The 15,596-nt window shown below is 47.4% G+C and overlaps 1 protein-coding gene across 6 annotated transcripts in view; it reads right to left on the minus strand.

The window, feature by feature from the left end:
• HHAT (hedgehog acyltransferase) overlaps positions 1-15,596 on the minus strand; it is a 640,323-nt gene that overhangs the window by 588,457 nt on the left and 36,270 nt on the right. For 4 of the 6 annotated variants that reach the window (XM_075595711.1, XM_075595708.1, XM_075595707.1 and 1 more), the window contains exons 2-4: positions 12,919-13,039; positions 12,070-12,137; positions 2,562-2,675 (exon numbers count right to left, since the gene is read on the minus strand). In XM_075595711.1, coding sequence (XP_075451826.1) covers positions 2,562-2,675; positions 12,070-12,137; positions 12,919-13,021 — 285 coding nt within the window. In that variant the 5' untranslated portion in view covers positions 13,022-13,039. Of the gene's footprint in view, positions 1-2,561; positions 2,676-12,069; positions 12,138-12,918; positions 13,076-15,596 lie in introns of those variants that run through there. The other 2 variants (XM_075595709.1, XM_075595713.1) reach the window with 2 other exon arrangements.

A 15,596-nucleotide genomic window follows, 5' to 3' on the forward strand; every position in this document is an offset into this window, starting at 1 on the left:
ACGGTGATTACGTGTCGCAGGAGCTCTCCTAGCTTTTCGGCCCAGTCGGCTACTTGTTTGGGCGTGAGCGCAGACATGCTGACTGATAGGATACTACTGAATAGAGCACCCCAGGGCTCTCTCAGCAGCGCCTCCAAATGTAATGGGTATTCCCTGTGAATACAGACACTACTACCTGCTGTGTAACCTGTGTGGCTCACAGGAGCCTAAGCCTCCGCTTGGGGAGCCTGGGTTACATACATATAATATGATCTCGTGGTGCAACGCCTCCACCTGGGAGGGATCCCAACGGAGTAGGAGGAGGCCCTCACAGGAAACAATCACATTAAGCAAAAAGATGTGAAACAGAACTGGTTTTACTGCATAGCATGTACGTATTCATAAATCAACAGGTGTCCCTCTCTAGAGGAAACACTGACTACTGCGTCTCGCAGGACGCTCCCACCTACACCAGGTGATCCCACCCCGTGTCCAATAACCCCACACAATATGTCCCGCACCCTTAAAGGGAGATATGTGTGACTGCACAGCCACTAGTCCTGTATTAACAATATATGTAGGATCGTTGGTGCACTTGTTGATATGAAACCTGCCCGGGGCTCCCACCCCGCGTTCCGCAGACTATGACAGGGATTCCGCCCGATCCGACGTCGTCCTCCGCACCGCGTTGGGTGAATTCCGGCGTGGATAATATCACCTTAGTCTCAGTGTCTTTGGTGGCGTTCTGAGCCCAGAACCCACCTCGCAGGGCTGCACGGCTTCAGCGCTGTGTCCCTGACTATCCAAATAGCTAATGGGGCAGTGTCCCTATCTAGGGCCTGTCCCTATAGCACAACAAGCTACACAATGGCTCAGGGCTGTCTGGGGCCTAGGGGGGGCCTGCTGGCCTAGTACAGGAAGTCACTGACTCCTGCACCCTACCTCCTTCCCCTAGCTGCTCCTGACGCCGACTAACGTGGGCTCAGCGCACCAAATGTATCCAATCTCCCCTGCAGGGAGATCCTACAGCCCTATTGGCTACCTGGCGTCAACCGACTCTGCCCCTGTGCACCCTGGGGGACTGTATTCTTCTTGGGAGCTATTCTCCCATTGGCACCTCGCGCGCACTTCCTTTGCGCATGCGCGAACGTCCCGTCTGCTCACCGCGCTGAAATACCCACTGCGCATGCGTGCGCAGTCCAACATGGCGGCGCCCTGCACTGGGAGCCGCCGGGAGCCCTCGCGACGCAACTGCGGCCTTAGCAACCGGTCGCACGCATCCCCGGCAACCCCCACACAAGCTCCTATCCGCCCCCATTCCTGCACCCGGCCGACGGGTCCGCCATGGGGCTCGGCGGCACCCGCGATCGCCGGCAAGGTGAGGGGGGGGGGGTGACAGGCAGGGGGGACCTGGCTACATCTATAAGAAATGCTGTACTTCTGCTATGGTTTCTCCTAGCTTGCATTGCAGTTGCAGCATCGGATAATTACAGCTATCGCCACTTTGTAACATAATGTAGCAGTGGGTGTAATAGGAAGGGATAAATAATAATTACTACTTTTCTTTTAAAAGAGGCCAATTAGATAAAGATACACAACATGAACAAAATCTTTTACCATCAACACTTATATGTGCTTTATTTTAGAAAGTGAAGCTTAAGTAACTTAAAATGCTCTAATATTACATATTTGTAGTACTTTAAAAAGGCACTCCATGCAACACTGATTTTTTTCATGGGGTCTCTGGAGCGGAACCGTGATGATTTCAGTACGGGGACCCCGTGCTTCCCGAGATAACTACCTCTGTAGATGCTGCCGGTAGTAGCCCTGGCTGGGTTCACAATAAGGCGGTTTAAAAGTCTCACGTCCTGCTGGCCAATAGGAGGCTGTGACATCATCCCTTGTGTTTTCCTATTGTCCCACGTCATGCAGGAGCTTTAAACTGCAGAGAGATACCGACAGCACCTTCCGAGGCAAGTATCTTGGGGAGCAAGGGGTTCCAGGAGCTGAAGCCAACATGGTTCAGAATCCAGAGATCCCATACTTCAAACCTATTAAACAAAACAAAAGCATAGTGTTCCCTGGGGTGCTCCTTTAGTATTCCATTGTTTTCAGTGACTAAACTCTAATGCACTAACAAGTACATAAAAAAACACAAATACAAGTGCAAGATAAAAAAAATAAAGTGTCTTATTTCAGTGTAATAAAAATATGCTCGGAATAAAAATGATTTCACTTTATGTTCTTTGTTACAGTATTCCTAACTCTCCATTTCACTTATGCTTTAATCCTTCATTAAGTTAATGTGGGGGCATTAAAAGACAGAAAGGGAATGGTTTGCATGATGTTCAGCGAGCACGGGAGCGACATTGTATGAAGTTCCAACACAATCTTTCATTTATTTTTAAATAAACAAAATGTAAAATCAGATCTAAAAGAAAAAAATAATAATCATAAAATGTTAAATGTAGGATTGTAAAAGTATGAGTAGTAGGAGGTAAAAGTATGAAAAATAACTCACAATTTACAAGCAGTGCTGCTGCTTCCAACTCTTACCTAATGGATATATGAACAATACATACCTTGACAAAGAAAATTCTGGCAAGCTGTGAAACCACCACATGTCCCAGCATGAGCCATATCAGAGGCCACTGACCCCATTCCATCCAGAAGCTCCATTCAAAGTCTGTTGGATCCTTTACATAAACAGAAGCATTTTTAACATGTGAAGAGCTGCTGTAGATATTGTTAAAGCAGAACTGCCCCCAACATCAAACTATAAACCCTCACATCTATACATACATGTAAAAGTATGCGTATACTGTACATAGAATTCGAGATTTTCAAACGTTTGGATTGTTTGTGATAACATTCAGTATGTGCCGATATTGGTAAAAAGTTGTGGAAATTCATGGTATACCTCACTGGGAGAAACGATATTGCGTTGCCTTATCTTACAGCACATTTACAGTACGTAACTACTTTTATAAGAGGACACATCATTAGTACAATGTAGATGAAAGTCAGGTGAGTGGGCTGTATGGAGTCTTAACATCTTAGTGCCACTTAGTAAATATGGGCCAGTCTTTAATAATTAGCTTTGATTGATCAAGTTGCCTTTTTGTAACAATGCCACATTGCATTTTTTTTTTCCCCAATGTTTTTATTAGGCAGTTAGGTATTACAGTTTTCAAGACAATTAACATAGCCTAACATTTTTCAAGGCAACATTTTTTTTGGGGGGGGGAAACAGAGTGGCAACCGCAGTTGTCAGGAGGAAAAGGGGGAGGATGGTGTCTTCAGAGAGTGAAGACAGAGAGGGGGGGGGGTGGGAGAGAGGGGGGGGGAGAGAAGGGGAGGGGAGGGAGTAAGACAAGGAGGGTAGCCAATTTGACTAGTGAGTGATTCTCTGTTTGGGGTCGTCTCTGAGTCCCTTATGGGGAGAGGATAGGCCTCTGTCTTGTTGGGTTTGGTTGACGATCTCTGGTGAGGAGGAACCAAGGTTCCCAGATATCCTCGAAGGCGGGGATTTTTTGCCTAACGGTGGCAGTAAGCCTTTCCATGATCATTACCTCGCTAATTCGTTTTTTAATCGTGCTCAGTGCCGGCGCTGCCGTTTTCCTCCAGGAGGCCGCAACACAGCATCTCGCCGCGGTAAGAATGAATGATATTAATTTCCTGGTGGGTCGGACTATGTTCGGCATAGGTGCAGCCAACAGGTAGGTCAGTGGTTCAATAGGAACTTCTAGGTCAGTGACCTCTTTTATCAGAATTTGGACTTTGGCCCAGTATTTCACAATTTCTGGACAGGTCCACCAGATGTGGGCCATGTCCCCTCTATTACCACAGCCTCTCCAACATTGGTCTGAAGCCAGAGGGTAGATCTGGTTTAATCGTGCTGGGGTAAGATACCAGCCGAACATGATCTTGTAAATATTTTCTTTAATTGTAGTGCATAGGGAAGTTTCTGAAGCTGCCTGCCAGATTTCTTCCCAAGTCTCTCTTTCTATATTAATGTTCAGGTCGGCTGACCATCTGAGCATGTAATCATGCTGTGTGGGGGTCGTTGTGTGCATTAGTACGTTATATATATCCGAGATTAGACCCTTCTGGTAGGTCTTGACCTCACACAGGTTTTCGAACGTATTGAGAGTGGGGTATTCTGGAAGAGGGCAGGTAGTTCGTACAAAGTTTCTAATTTGGAGGTATTTGAAGGTGTCCAATTCTCTGATTTTAAATTTGGTCCTCAGTTCTTGGTAGCTCAGGAGCTTCCCTAGGCTCAGTAGATCGACAATCGCCTCTATACCCCGTGTGTTAAAGTGGGCGAACAGTTTAGATCCACATCCCGGGGGGAATTTGGGGTTATTGACGAGTGGGGTGAGTTGAGAGCTTGTGGAGGAGAGGTTATATTTATGTTTGCATCTTGACCAGATGTCCCACGTAAAGCGTGAGGTCTGTAATTTAAGATTGTGTAAGTGACCATCTCCTCTGTCCAGGCTCCAGAGGCAGGCTTGCAGAGAAGGCAATTTGGCACATTGAGTTTCCATTTTTACCCAGCAACAGTGGGTCGGGTCTGAGTTCCACATTACTACCTGCTTGAGCTGTGCAGCTAGGTAGTATTTATATAGATCAGGTACCCCCATCCCTCCTCTGGATCTAGTGGTCATCAGGACCGATCTGGCGACTCTGGGTCTCTTACCCTGCCAAATGAAGTGGAGTAATCTATTCTGTATATATTTTAGATCAGCGGCCGGAACCTGGATCGGGAGTGTCTGAAAAAAGTACAACATTCTTGGGAGTATATTCATCTTGGTAGAGATCATCCTCCCGATCCATGAGATCTGATAACCTTCCCACCGATCTAGATCTTTTTTGATCTGGTCCCACAGTTTCGGGTAGTTATCCCGGTATAGGTCCCGATAGTGCCTAGATACATTAATTCCCAGATATTTAATGCATGAGGGACACCATCGATAGCTAAAATTTAGTTTAAGGAGCTTGACTACGGGGTCGGGGAGACTGAGATTTAGGGCCTCTGATTTGTCGCTGTTGATTTTATAACCCGATACCTTCCCAAATTCCGTCAGTTCCATCTGGAGGTTGGGGAGGGAAGTTAGGGGCCTGGTCAAGGTCAGGATGATGTCATCAGCGAATAGGGAAATTTTGTAGTGTTCGTTAACAATGGGGATACCTTGGATGTTCGGGTTTTGTCTTATTCTAGTCGCCAGTGGTTCAATCGTGAGAGCGAAGAGGAGAGGGGAGAGGGGGCATCCCTGTCGGGTTCCATTTCTAATGTGAATTCGTTCGGGTCCACCTCCTGTTAGTCTTACTGAGGCTGACGGATTTTGATAAAGCGCTTGGACCCCCTTCAGGAATGAGTCTCTGAACCCAAATTTTTTCAATGTTTGGTCTAGAAATAGCCAGTCAATTCTGTCAAATGCCTTCTCTGCGTCGAGGCTTAATAACATTGCTTTTGAATCTGAGAGGTGGGCATGGTCAACTAAATTAATGATTTTACGGGTATTGTCTGAGGCCTGGCGGCCCAGGACAAACCCGACCTGATCCATGTGTACTAGTCTCGGGAGGATTGGATTAAGTCTGTTCCCCAGTATTTTACTATATAGTTTTAGGTCATTGTTCAACAGTGAGATTGGCCTATAACTTCCACATTGGGTGGGGTCCTTCCCTTCTTTGAGTATTATGGCCAGATTGGCGGACGACATTGAAGATGGGATAGGACTTCCTTCTAGAAATGAGTTGAACAATTGTAATAGGTGAGTGGACAAAATGGGGAGAAATTTCTTGTAATAGGCATTCGTGAAACCATCAGGGCCCGGTGCTTTAGAGATTTTTGAGGCCTTGACGGCCATTTCTAATTCTTCCGCCGTTATTGTGGCGTTCAGGATAAGGCTTTCCTCCTCTGCTAGGTAGTCAATAGCAGCCAATAGCTCTTTCGAGTCTGGGATAGCAGAGTGGGCCCTTAGGTTGTATAATTTAGTATAGAATTTAGTAAATTCCTCTGCAATTTTTTTTTCCTTGTATAAGAGCTCACCAGCACTATTCCGGATCGCCGTTATTTGTGACCTTTTTTGTATGCCTCGTAACTTGCTAGCAAGAAGTCTATCAGCCTTGTTCCCCTTATCATAATACCTCTGACCCGTCCATTTAAGAGCTTTTTCTACGTTTTCCAATTGAATTATTCTTAAATCATTTCTAGCAGAAGTCAGCTGTTTATAAATTCTCCGGGAAGGGTTATTTTTGTGTTGCTGTTCTAAGCTGATTATTTTGTCTGTTAGCTCTTTGGTTTGTTTGAGTTTAGTTTTTTTCCGATGGGAGGCAAATCGAGATGAAATGTCCTCTGATTGTTGCCTTATGGGCTTCCCATAGGGCTGCCGGAGACGAGACGGAGCCTGTATTTATTCGGAAATATTCCTTAAGGGATTTTTTGAGCTTCCATACTGTCCCAGAGTGATTCAATAAGGAGTCGTTAAGTCTCCAGCAATATGAGATCGTTTTCACGAATGGAATGGATAGTGTCATGGTGATAGGAGCGTGATCTGACCACGTGATTGGGCCGATATCTGAGTCTGTGGTGGCTTCTAGAATGTTCTTTGTAGCAAGGAAGTAGTCTATACGGGAATATGTCTGGTGAGGGGCCGAGTAAAAGGTGTAATCCCTTTGCCCCTGATGTTGTGTTCTCCAGATGTCCATAAGAGAGAAGTCTCCCATAATGTCCTTAAATTTTTTCCCCAGTCTTTGTGACTGGGTGGAGTGTTGTCGTCCTGGGAGGCTCGATTTATCTTCTCTGGGGTTGAGAGCCATATTTAGATCGCCTGCAATAAGCAGAGAGGATAGGTATTGTGGGTCAATTTCTTCCAGAACTTTTTTTTCGGAATCCTGTCTGGTTCTCATTTGGGGCATATAGGTTAATAAGGGCGATTGTCGAGCCTGAAAGTGAGCCATAGACTACAATAAATCTTCCCTCTGGATCTGCCTGGATTTTTGTTAAATTAAATGGGGTGCCCTGACGGATCAGAATGGCAACCCCTCTGCGCTTGCTACTATATGATGAGAAATAGCTCAACGGGTACGCATGTTCAAATGTTTTGGGGGGCTCCTGAGACGTGAAGTGTGTCTCCTGGAGAAAAACTACATCCCCCCCCGATCTCTTGATTTCCTGTAGGGCCAGGCGTCGCTTTCTGGTATTGTGTAGGCCCTTAACAGTTAGGGATACAAACTTTAATGCTTTTTGGTGGGACATTATATCTATTGTTAACGTTCGCTATGTGTAGTCTTTGAGCAAAGGTTAGAGGTGGGCAGTCAAATGGGCAGGGGGGTTAGGGTGGGTGGGGGACCGCTGGGATAGGGACAGCGGGTGGAAAAAGGGAGGAAGGTAGACCCGGATGGGGTCTGAAAGGTATGAAACCGGTCTGACCTAAAGGCCGGTTGGTGTGGTTTAAGACCCTTGGGGGCGGGTCCGACAACAGTCTCCAGAAAAGGCGGGCCAGGGGGAGACCCTTAGTTATATGAAGTTACGCCCGAGCCTACTTACTCTGGTGTGTCATAACTGGGAAGGTTCCTAGGGTACCCAACGCCGCAGGGCTGGTAGGGTCTGTGAGGCCCCGGCCCCTTTTTCCCCTTGCGCGCGTATGAGCTCAAGGGTAGGGATCTTCCTTTGTTTCCCCTTTCAGTGAGGTGTAGGCATAGTGGGGGGGTTATGGGGGGAGATGGGGTGTAGGTGAGGGTTTGCACAGGTCTGAGGGTGAGTGTTGAAGGGAGGGGGAGAGTGAGGAGGGGGGGGGGAGGGGAGGGGGGGGGAAGACTGGAGGGGGGGGGAATCAGGGGTGGGAGGAGTATTGGATAGTGCGCATACTTGTCCTGCATAGTATTCCTTTCAGACAATATGAAGCATATCGAGTATACAGTACGTGTACAGTAACAGTCAGGTTAGCTATAAGCAATATTGATACAAAACTGTAATCTCTTGGGCTCCTTTGGGGTGGTGGAGCTCGGGTATCTCAGGAAGGAGATGAACCTTGGGGGGGTATGAAGGGAAAAAAGGGGGGGGGTATGGAGGTCAGTGGGGGGGGAGGGGGGAGGAGTAGTTTCGCATATCCTTCCCACTTAGTGTTCTTTTTGAACAGCAGAAAGCATATAAAGCATATAAGATATACAATACAATACATATCACAGACCGGTCAGACATTTGCAGCATCTACGAGAGGCTATAGATTCTAGGCACCTGTTAGAGTGAGAGTGGTATGTGTTACCTTAGGCAGGTTTTTCTCTTTGGCAGTGGGGGGGGGGGGGGGGGAAAGGGGGGGTGTATGCGTAAGATAAGGGTTGGGGTCAGCATGTGGTGGCTGGACCTGTACAGACCGCCTGTATCACGTAGTGATCAGTGTTGGTACGGCGCCGCTTTCCTAGCTTATACTGTGGGGATGTAATAAGAGACCATCCATCTCTCTTTTTGCATGTATTGGGCAATATTGTTGTGGGGGCGTTTTCTTTTTTGTGGGGGGAGGTTGGTAAAAGGAGGAATGGGGCAGGGGGGGAGGTGGAGGATCTGGGGGGGGCATGAGTGAGTTTAGCTATATTCCGCAGGTCACATACAGGGTGTGCAGAGCGCATTCAATTAGTCATTAGGAGTTCACAAAGTTTTGAAGCTTCCATCCACCCACTGCTCTCTGCAGCTAGGCTGGTGTTCAGCACTCTTTGCTCTTTGTAGTTGGAATCAGTTTTTGTGGGGGAGCGGGGTAGATTCTTGGTGGGGGGAGTGTGGTGGGGGGAGTAGGGAAGGAATGGCTGAGGAAGTGGGGGGCAGAGAGAGGGAGAGGGGGTGGAGGGGGGGAGGGGGGGCGATACAAAATGTGGGGAGGGGGGGAAGGGGAGGAGGGGGGGGGGGGTTGGGGGAGGAGGAGGGGGGGTGAGGGGGTTCGGGTTGGGGGGGAGGAGGGTTCGGAGACTCATCGTGATGGACTTGTTATTGGGGGGGAGGAGGGAGGGGGGAGGGAGGGGGTTCGGGGTGGGGGGGAGAAGGGGTTGGGGGCTCCTCTTGATTAACTTGCTATTGGGGGGTAGCGCGGCTTTGGGTCGGAGGGGGGAACATTGCTGACCTTGGAACATGTGGGGGAAGGTGGTCGGGACATGTGTGCTGGTGTAACAATTGTACAAACCCTGTCTTTCGGCGTTTGTCTGCTGGATATCCGACTTGTGCTGCTTGGACTCTCGCGGGGGGGGGGGGGGGGAAGGGGTCAGGGCATCCTGAGCAGGGGCAGACAAATTGGCAAAGCCCCCGCGGTCGATGTGGGGGAGCGCTGGGGAAACCGGAACCGGGATTGAAAAGGGAGTGAAGAGGGGACCTTCGGGGGGTTGCCGCCGGGGAAGTCTGATGGTCTGTGCAGGGTGCCGTCGCCATGTTCAGGTGATACAGCCGTCGCCATGTTCAGGTGATACAGCCGTCGCTGGTGGAAGCCTGTCGCGCATCGTGATGACGTCAGTCGGAGCTCGTCTGGGGTTGGCGGGGATCGTCTCGATGGTGTGAGGCCTCCTCGGGCGCCATTTTGATGAGCGAGGCAGCTGAGTGACCGCGGATCGGAGGAGATCCACGTGGGAAGGTATGGACGTTCCGGACGCCATCTTGGGGGAACTGCGGAGCTGGTGTCGCCGTTCAGTCAGGCGGGAATCGTGATCCGCTGTGGGGCTCCGGATTCAGCTATTCGGTGTCCAGTAGCTGGTTTGTCATCGTTGAGGCGGCTGGGGCTGGCTGTCAGCCTGTATCTGGGCAAGGTCTCCGATGAGCCTTGGATCGAGGGAAGGCCACGTGGGGAGGTAAGGATGCACCCGGCGCCATTTGAGGGCTGTTTTTTGTGGGTAGGATGGTGGTATTCTTCCGAATGGAAGTTGTGGCTAGATCTGTATGGCCCCTTATTTTTCTCGGGATTGCCTTTGTCCCGCGATTCTCTCCGAGGTCCACACAGGTATGTCGTCTTTCTCTCGGGTCCGGTCACCATCTGAGTGGGCAGGCTGGAAGGGATCATCTGGAAGGCCCAGGACTTTAGCAAGATGTTCCATGTCCTCGGGATGCCTTATTGTTAGGTATTTGCCCTTGTGGGAGACAACCAATTTGAAGGGGAATCCCCATTTGTATGTTATCCCTTTTTCTCTCAGGAGTAATTTTAGGGGGCGAAGAGCCTTGCGGCGATCAACAGTTAGTTTAGAAAGGTCGTTGTAGACCTGTAGCTGTTCGCCTCGGAACGCGATCGTGTTTCTCTCCCTACTAGCTCCGATCAGCTTGTCTTAAGTTGAGTAGCTATGTAATCGCACGATCGCGTCCCGCCGGCGATTAGGGTCCTCAGAGCGTGGGCCCAGAGCTCTATGCGCTCTGTCAATCTCCAGGTCTAGTGGCTCGAGGTCTGGGCATAGGAGTAGGATGAAATCCACCAGGTAGGCCCGCAGGTGCGCGGGTAGCACCGCCTCAGGGATGCCGCGGATGCATAGGTTCTGGCGGCGATCCCTGTTTTCCTGGTCTTCCAGGCCATCCCGTAAGGTATTGATTTCGTGGCCCAAGCGTATGATTTCATCGTCAGCCTCTGATTGATGATGCAGGGCCTCGTCGAGTCTGGTTTCTAGCGTGGTGGTACGCTCCTGAAGGCCATGGATGTCTTGCCTAATTTCAGCCACCGCTTCCTTAATGTTAGCTTGTAGTGAGCGCTGGAGCTTGGCGTGTAGTTCCTCCAGGTACACCTTCGTGATTCCTCCATCTGCGGGTGGGGGGGACTCGGCGGGGCTTGTTGGGTCCGGGAGGCCTTGTTTGCCTCGTGGGCCCGGAGTCTGGGCGCCATCTTGCCGCTTTCCTCCCGCCTCAGTGGGCCGCTTTGTGGGGGTAAAAAAGCTGCTAACTCCCTGGGTCGGGGGATTTTTCCCTTTATTTGCCATCCTGCCGGGTTTAGGAACCCTTTAGGGGCTTTTTATAAGTTGTTGGTCAGGCTAAAACTCCTTAAAACTAGGTTTATTCAGAAGGGTCTCTAGAGCTCTTCCCTCTACCCGATTGTCCTGGATGACGTCATCGACACGCCCCGCCACATTGCATTTTTAATGCCAGTTTCAAGTCTTTATTTCTTACTATTCAAAATACAGGAATAATGCATCTCTAGCCAACGATTTATTTTTTCTTCTACAAGCATATTTCTTAGGACAGTGATGTCCTTGTTAACATTTAACCTGTTCAATGGATTTCCCGAGACAGCTCAGGCAGCTTAATCTAATTAGCAGAAGCAATGGCTCTAAGTAACCTGCAACCTCCATCACAGAACCGGGACTTGTCTAAAGATCAGAATGTGCACTGCCAGGTAAAGTTACACACTGCATGTTGGAGAATAAGTCTATAGATCTGGAAGGACATCATTTTAATGTTTTAAAGTTGCGCCTAGGGCTGTCACAAAGAATGTCTTCCCTCCCACGCATTAAAACATTGACCTGCACACTGAGGGGAGGTTATACTCATTGACAAAAAAAATAAATTTGTAGCACAATATCAGCTGTTGCACATTTAAAGACCTGTCAATATCTATATTAATCAGAGGGCATATAATGTATATGACAAATCAGCAGCAGTGATTCAGTCCCTGTCACTTGCACAAATCTCAGAAGTAATGGAAGCGACGTCTGCATTCATGTGAGCACTTGCTGAACACTCAGTGACATCAGACAAGCAGTGGCCAACTCCAGTCCTCACGGGCCACCAACAGGGCAAGTATTGGGGATATCCCTGCTTCAGCACATTCTGATGGAGCCAGCTGTGCTGAAGCAGGGATATCCTTAAAACCGGACCTGTTGGTGGCTCTTGAGTACTGGAGTTGGCCACCCCTGCATCAGACAATAGACAGTAGCCAGAGTAAATCAAACCTCGCCCAAGCCTCAGCTCACCATGTTTCCATAATAAAATACTTAGATGTGGCAGATTTGGGCAAAAAAGGGGATAAATCCCCCAGATTAACCACGTTAGCATGTCACTGGCATTAGGTCATTTTGGTCCCCGTACAGATTGCCGCTTGAAATTAAATATCAGGCAACATTGGTTAGACTCACCTTTTTTAACCCCCAGAAAGATGCACCTCTTTCCAGACCAAACTCTTGGTCAAGATCCTCTTCATATTCTATAAGAAAATTTAAAAAAATCTGCTCCGTAATCAACTAAGCGAGACTTCCCAGATCTTAAAAATAACATGGCAACGAAAAAAACATCAGTACCACCATTTCTAACGTTAAGGGAATAAACAGTCCTTCAATGAACAGAAATTAAAGAAACAGACAATGTGTGTACATATTTGACATTATATTCCAACTAAAAACTAAAATCCTTAAGACCATCTCCAAGATGCTCCCTCGTGCTGCTGAACCCCTTAGTGCTGGAGCACACACAGCGCTGCACGACGTGCGCGCGTTCGACACCGACCCCTTGCGGCCAATGGTAGTGTTCATTGTTGAAACTACCATTGGCTGCGAAGCTAGGCGTCGTCGCTGCTGCTATAGCTGGAGTCTTTCCAAACTGTGATTCCAGGCTACAGCAGCGCAACGTCAGTTTCAGCAGCCAATCAATGTCCAGACGTTTTCATTGATCGGCTGCTGAAATTGCTGGAGGAAGGGGTTTATTATTTTATTTATTATTTATTCTCACATATTTATTATTATATTAATACATTATTTATTTATCCGCCGCCCGCCCGCTCGCTCCCTCGTCCGCCCGCTTGCTCCCCTGCGTATCATTCCGTCTGCTGGGGATGATCATACATCGCCAGCAGACTGAGGCGTGGACGCACGCATGCAGCCACACAGTGTCGCGAAGCCCCGTGTGTGCTCGAGCCCTTAGGAACATTGCCAAAAAGAAAATATTTTACACTAAATGCTATATATACAGTGCTAAAAATGTACTCTTACCTCTAGAAACTAAGTAGACTTCATAAAATGAGTAGAAGTGGACACCCAGCAAAAGAAGCAGGTAAATGGCTAGTTCCCATCGTGGCAGCTGAACCTCTTTCATAGCTTTGTGGCTGTGATGCTGAAACAATGAAATACGGCATCACTGCACTTGGCGCTACGTAAAATGGGCAGAGCAGTAGAGCAGCAGTTTACTTTGCAGGATCTCGCACAAGGTGAAATTTAGCAAACTGCAGTACAAAGCAGGACGTAATATAAAATATACCTGTGCCATTGACACACGCAGACACTGATACACACATACTCTTCCCATACTCTTCCCACCCCCCTCCTCGGAGTTCTGAAGCACTCCCCATCACTCCCATCTCCTAACCCCTTACCCCCCTCCCCCCTCCGATTTATTTCCTACACGCCAGAGTAAGTGGTGCAGTACTAACTGACCTGTCAGTCACCGCTGCAACCAGTAACAGCAATCAAATCATGATGAAACGCGCTGGTGCTGGTCACTACAGTAACCAGCAACAGCGGAATCTGGCACTGTAGAATAGGCCACATTGGTTCACATCAAGGCCGTTTGTGTGCCGTCAGTTGAAGAGCAACGACATACAGCGTTGTATCCGACTATAGAAAGAATGCTGCAGCAAATCCAACCTTCCACTGAACATTTTAAAACCAGAGACAGAACATAAAACACAGACAAAGCTCAGTTTTTAGCACATCCAGTGAGACTCATACACGGTACAGTGCCTAAATATATATATATATGTATAAATATCTAATAAGTAAAATGGTCTTTTAGTTTGACATTTTTGGCCAAAATTGTTGTAAGTCCCTGAGCCAACGCCAAGGCAGACCTATTGGGGGTTCAATAGGAGCTTGTTAGGTGTCCAGTATGTCTTCCACTGAACATGGTTGTGATAAAGCAACAGTAACCCCCAAAAAACAAAAATACAGTCATCACAACCGGATAGAAATAGATCAGCACTGCATGAACTATCTTAGGCTTATTTCAGAGTTTTTACCCGTTTATTATTTCACTGGCATCCACGTTTACCATGGCAACCTTTGTTGTACTCATGTAAAATGCGGCAGCCATTTTAACATCCCCCGGGAGACAAATTGTCAACAACAGAATTAAAAAAGGGCAGAATTACTAAAACAGCAACAAAAAGGACTTTTTAATGGTAAAAAGAGAGGAGACATCTATTTTTATGGGGGAGTAGAGCGGATTGCTGCTTTAAATAGCAATTCATAGCAGCAAAGTCAATATTTAAGAATCTTTGGAAATATTACTTCATATCAATACGTTTCATGTGAGCAACTCAACATTAAGAAGTTATTTTCAAATACTGTACATTATTGGTTTTAGAAAACGGTATCGGCCACAAAGATCTATCCATTAAACATGTTGCTGCCATTAGTTTACTTGCAATAAGAAGTGCAATAAAGGGCTGTCCCTTTAAATACTGTATACTGCATCTACCAAGCAATGAGAACTTGTAAGGCGGATCAGTGATTCTAGGTTTCAGTTTTCCGAACGGAAGTAGTTAAAACTGGTTCAAGAGAGGATAAAAGGCAGAATAATGAAACAACTATTGAATTTGTATTGAATCTGCCCTGCAAGGTGGGAAACCGGTTAAAGAAGCTCGAAAGGGGAACGAGGCAATGCTTATAGATTTGTGCGAAGCGACCGGAAAAGTGTGTAGGTGTGAGAAAGAATGGAACAGTAGGATGACATGAGTGGGATGAAACAGCAGGGAGGCTGATGGGTAGAAAACGCCATATAGCAGGTGACAGTGAAAATAAACAGCATTGTATAATTGAAAATAAGCTTACAGGGGTTTTTCTCCAGGTCTGCAAAATGACACAAACTCTCTTAACGCTCACGCTGTGTCGTTTTGTGTGGCAAGTTTTAAAAGCCATGGAGCTATGAAACACGTTATGTGATGGTTATGGAGTTATTATTCTAATTGTATTGTATGTCTTTATTTATATAGCGCCAAAAGTGTACTCAGCGCTTCACAAAGAATACAGTACAGCGAATTATAATAATACAGTAAGTGCAGCAAAATCAGACAATAGGAAAGGAAATCCCTGCCTCGAAGAGCTTACAATCTAAGATGTTTGATGGGAGACGTACAGAGACAGCAGGTGAGGGAATAAGTGCTGCGTATGGCAGTGCTTGGCCACAATGGGTGGTAGGAGTGGCCGAATGTGGGATAGTAACCATGAGTGCAGGCTGTTGGGATGCTTAACTTGTGGGGTGAGTTTTAACGTTAGTCAGTATTAAATCAGAAGGTTAACAACATTTACAGGGGAAGAGATGGCAGGGAGGCGTGGGTGAGATCAGGTGTGTATGTCTGGGTTCAGGCTTAGGGGAGATCCCCAGCAGCAGGAAGGAGTAGATAGAGGGTGTGAATAGAGGATTTGTGGGGGTGCTTTTTATTGAGGGGTAAAGACGTTGTTGGGAGAGAGGTGTATAAATAATGGTGCAGTGGTGCAGTTTATTACAAGCCTGTCACGGTAGCTTACAGGGTTATAATATACACACCGGGTTACAATAATAACCTCTCTTATCTCTGGGTTTAATCGAATGAGACGTGCGTTATAATAAAGATATTTTATTCCTTAAAGAACAGGTGGACACATAATATATACAAATAATAGGAAAGATATTA

This window comes from Ascaphus truei, chromosome 4, assembly GCF_040206685.1.
Source record: "Ascaphus truei isolate aAscTru1 chromosome 4, aAscTru1.hap1, whole genome shotgun sequence".
Lineage (NCBI taxonomy): Eukaryota > Metazoa > Chordata > Amphibia > Anura > Ascaphidae > Ascaphus > Ascaphus truei.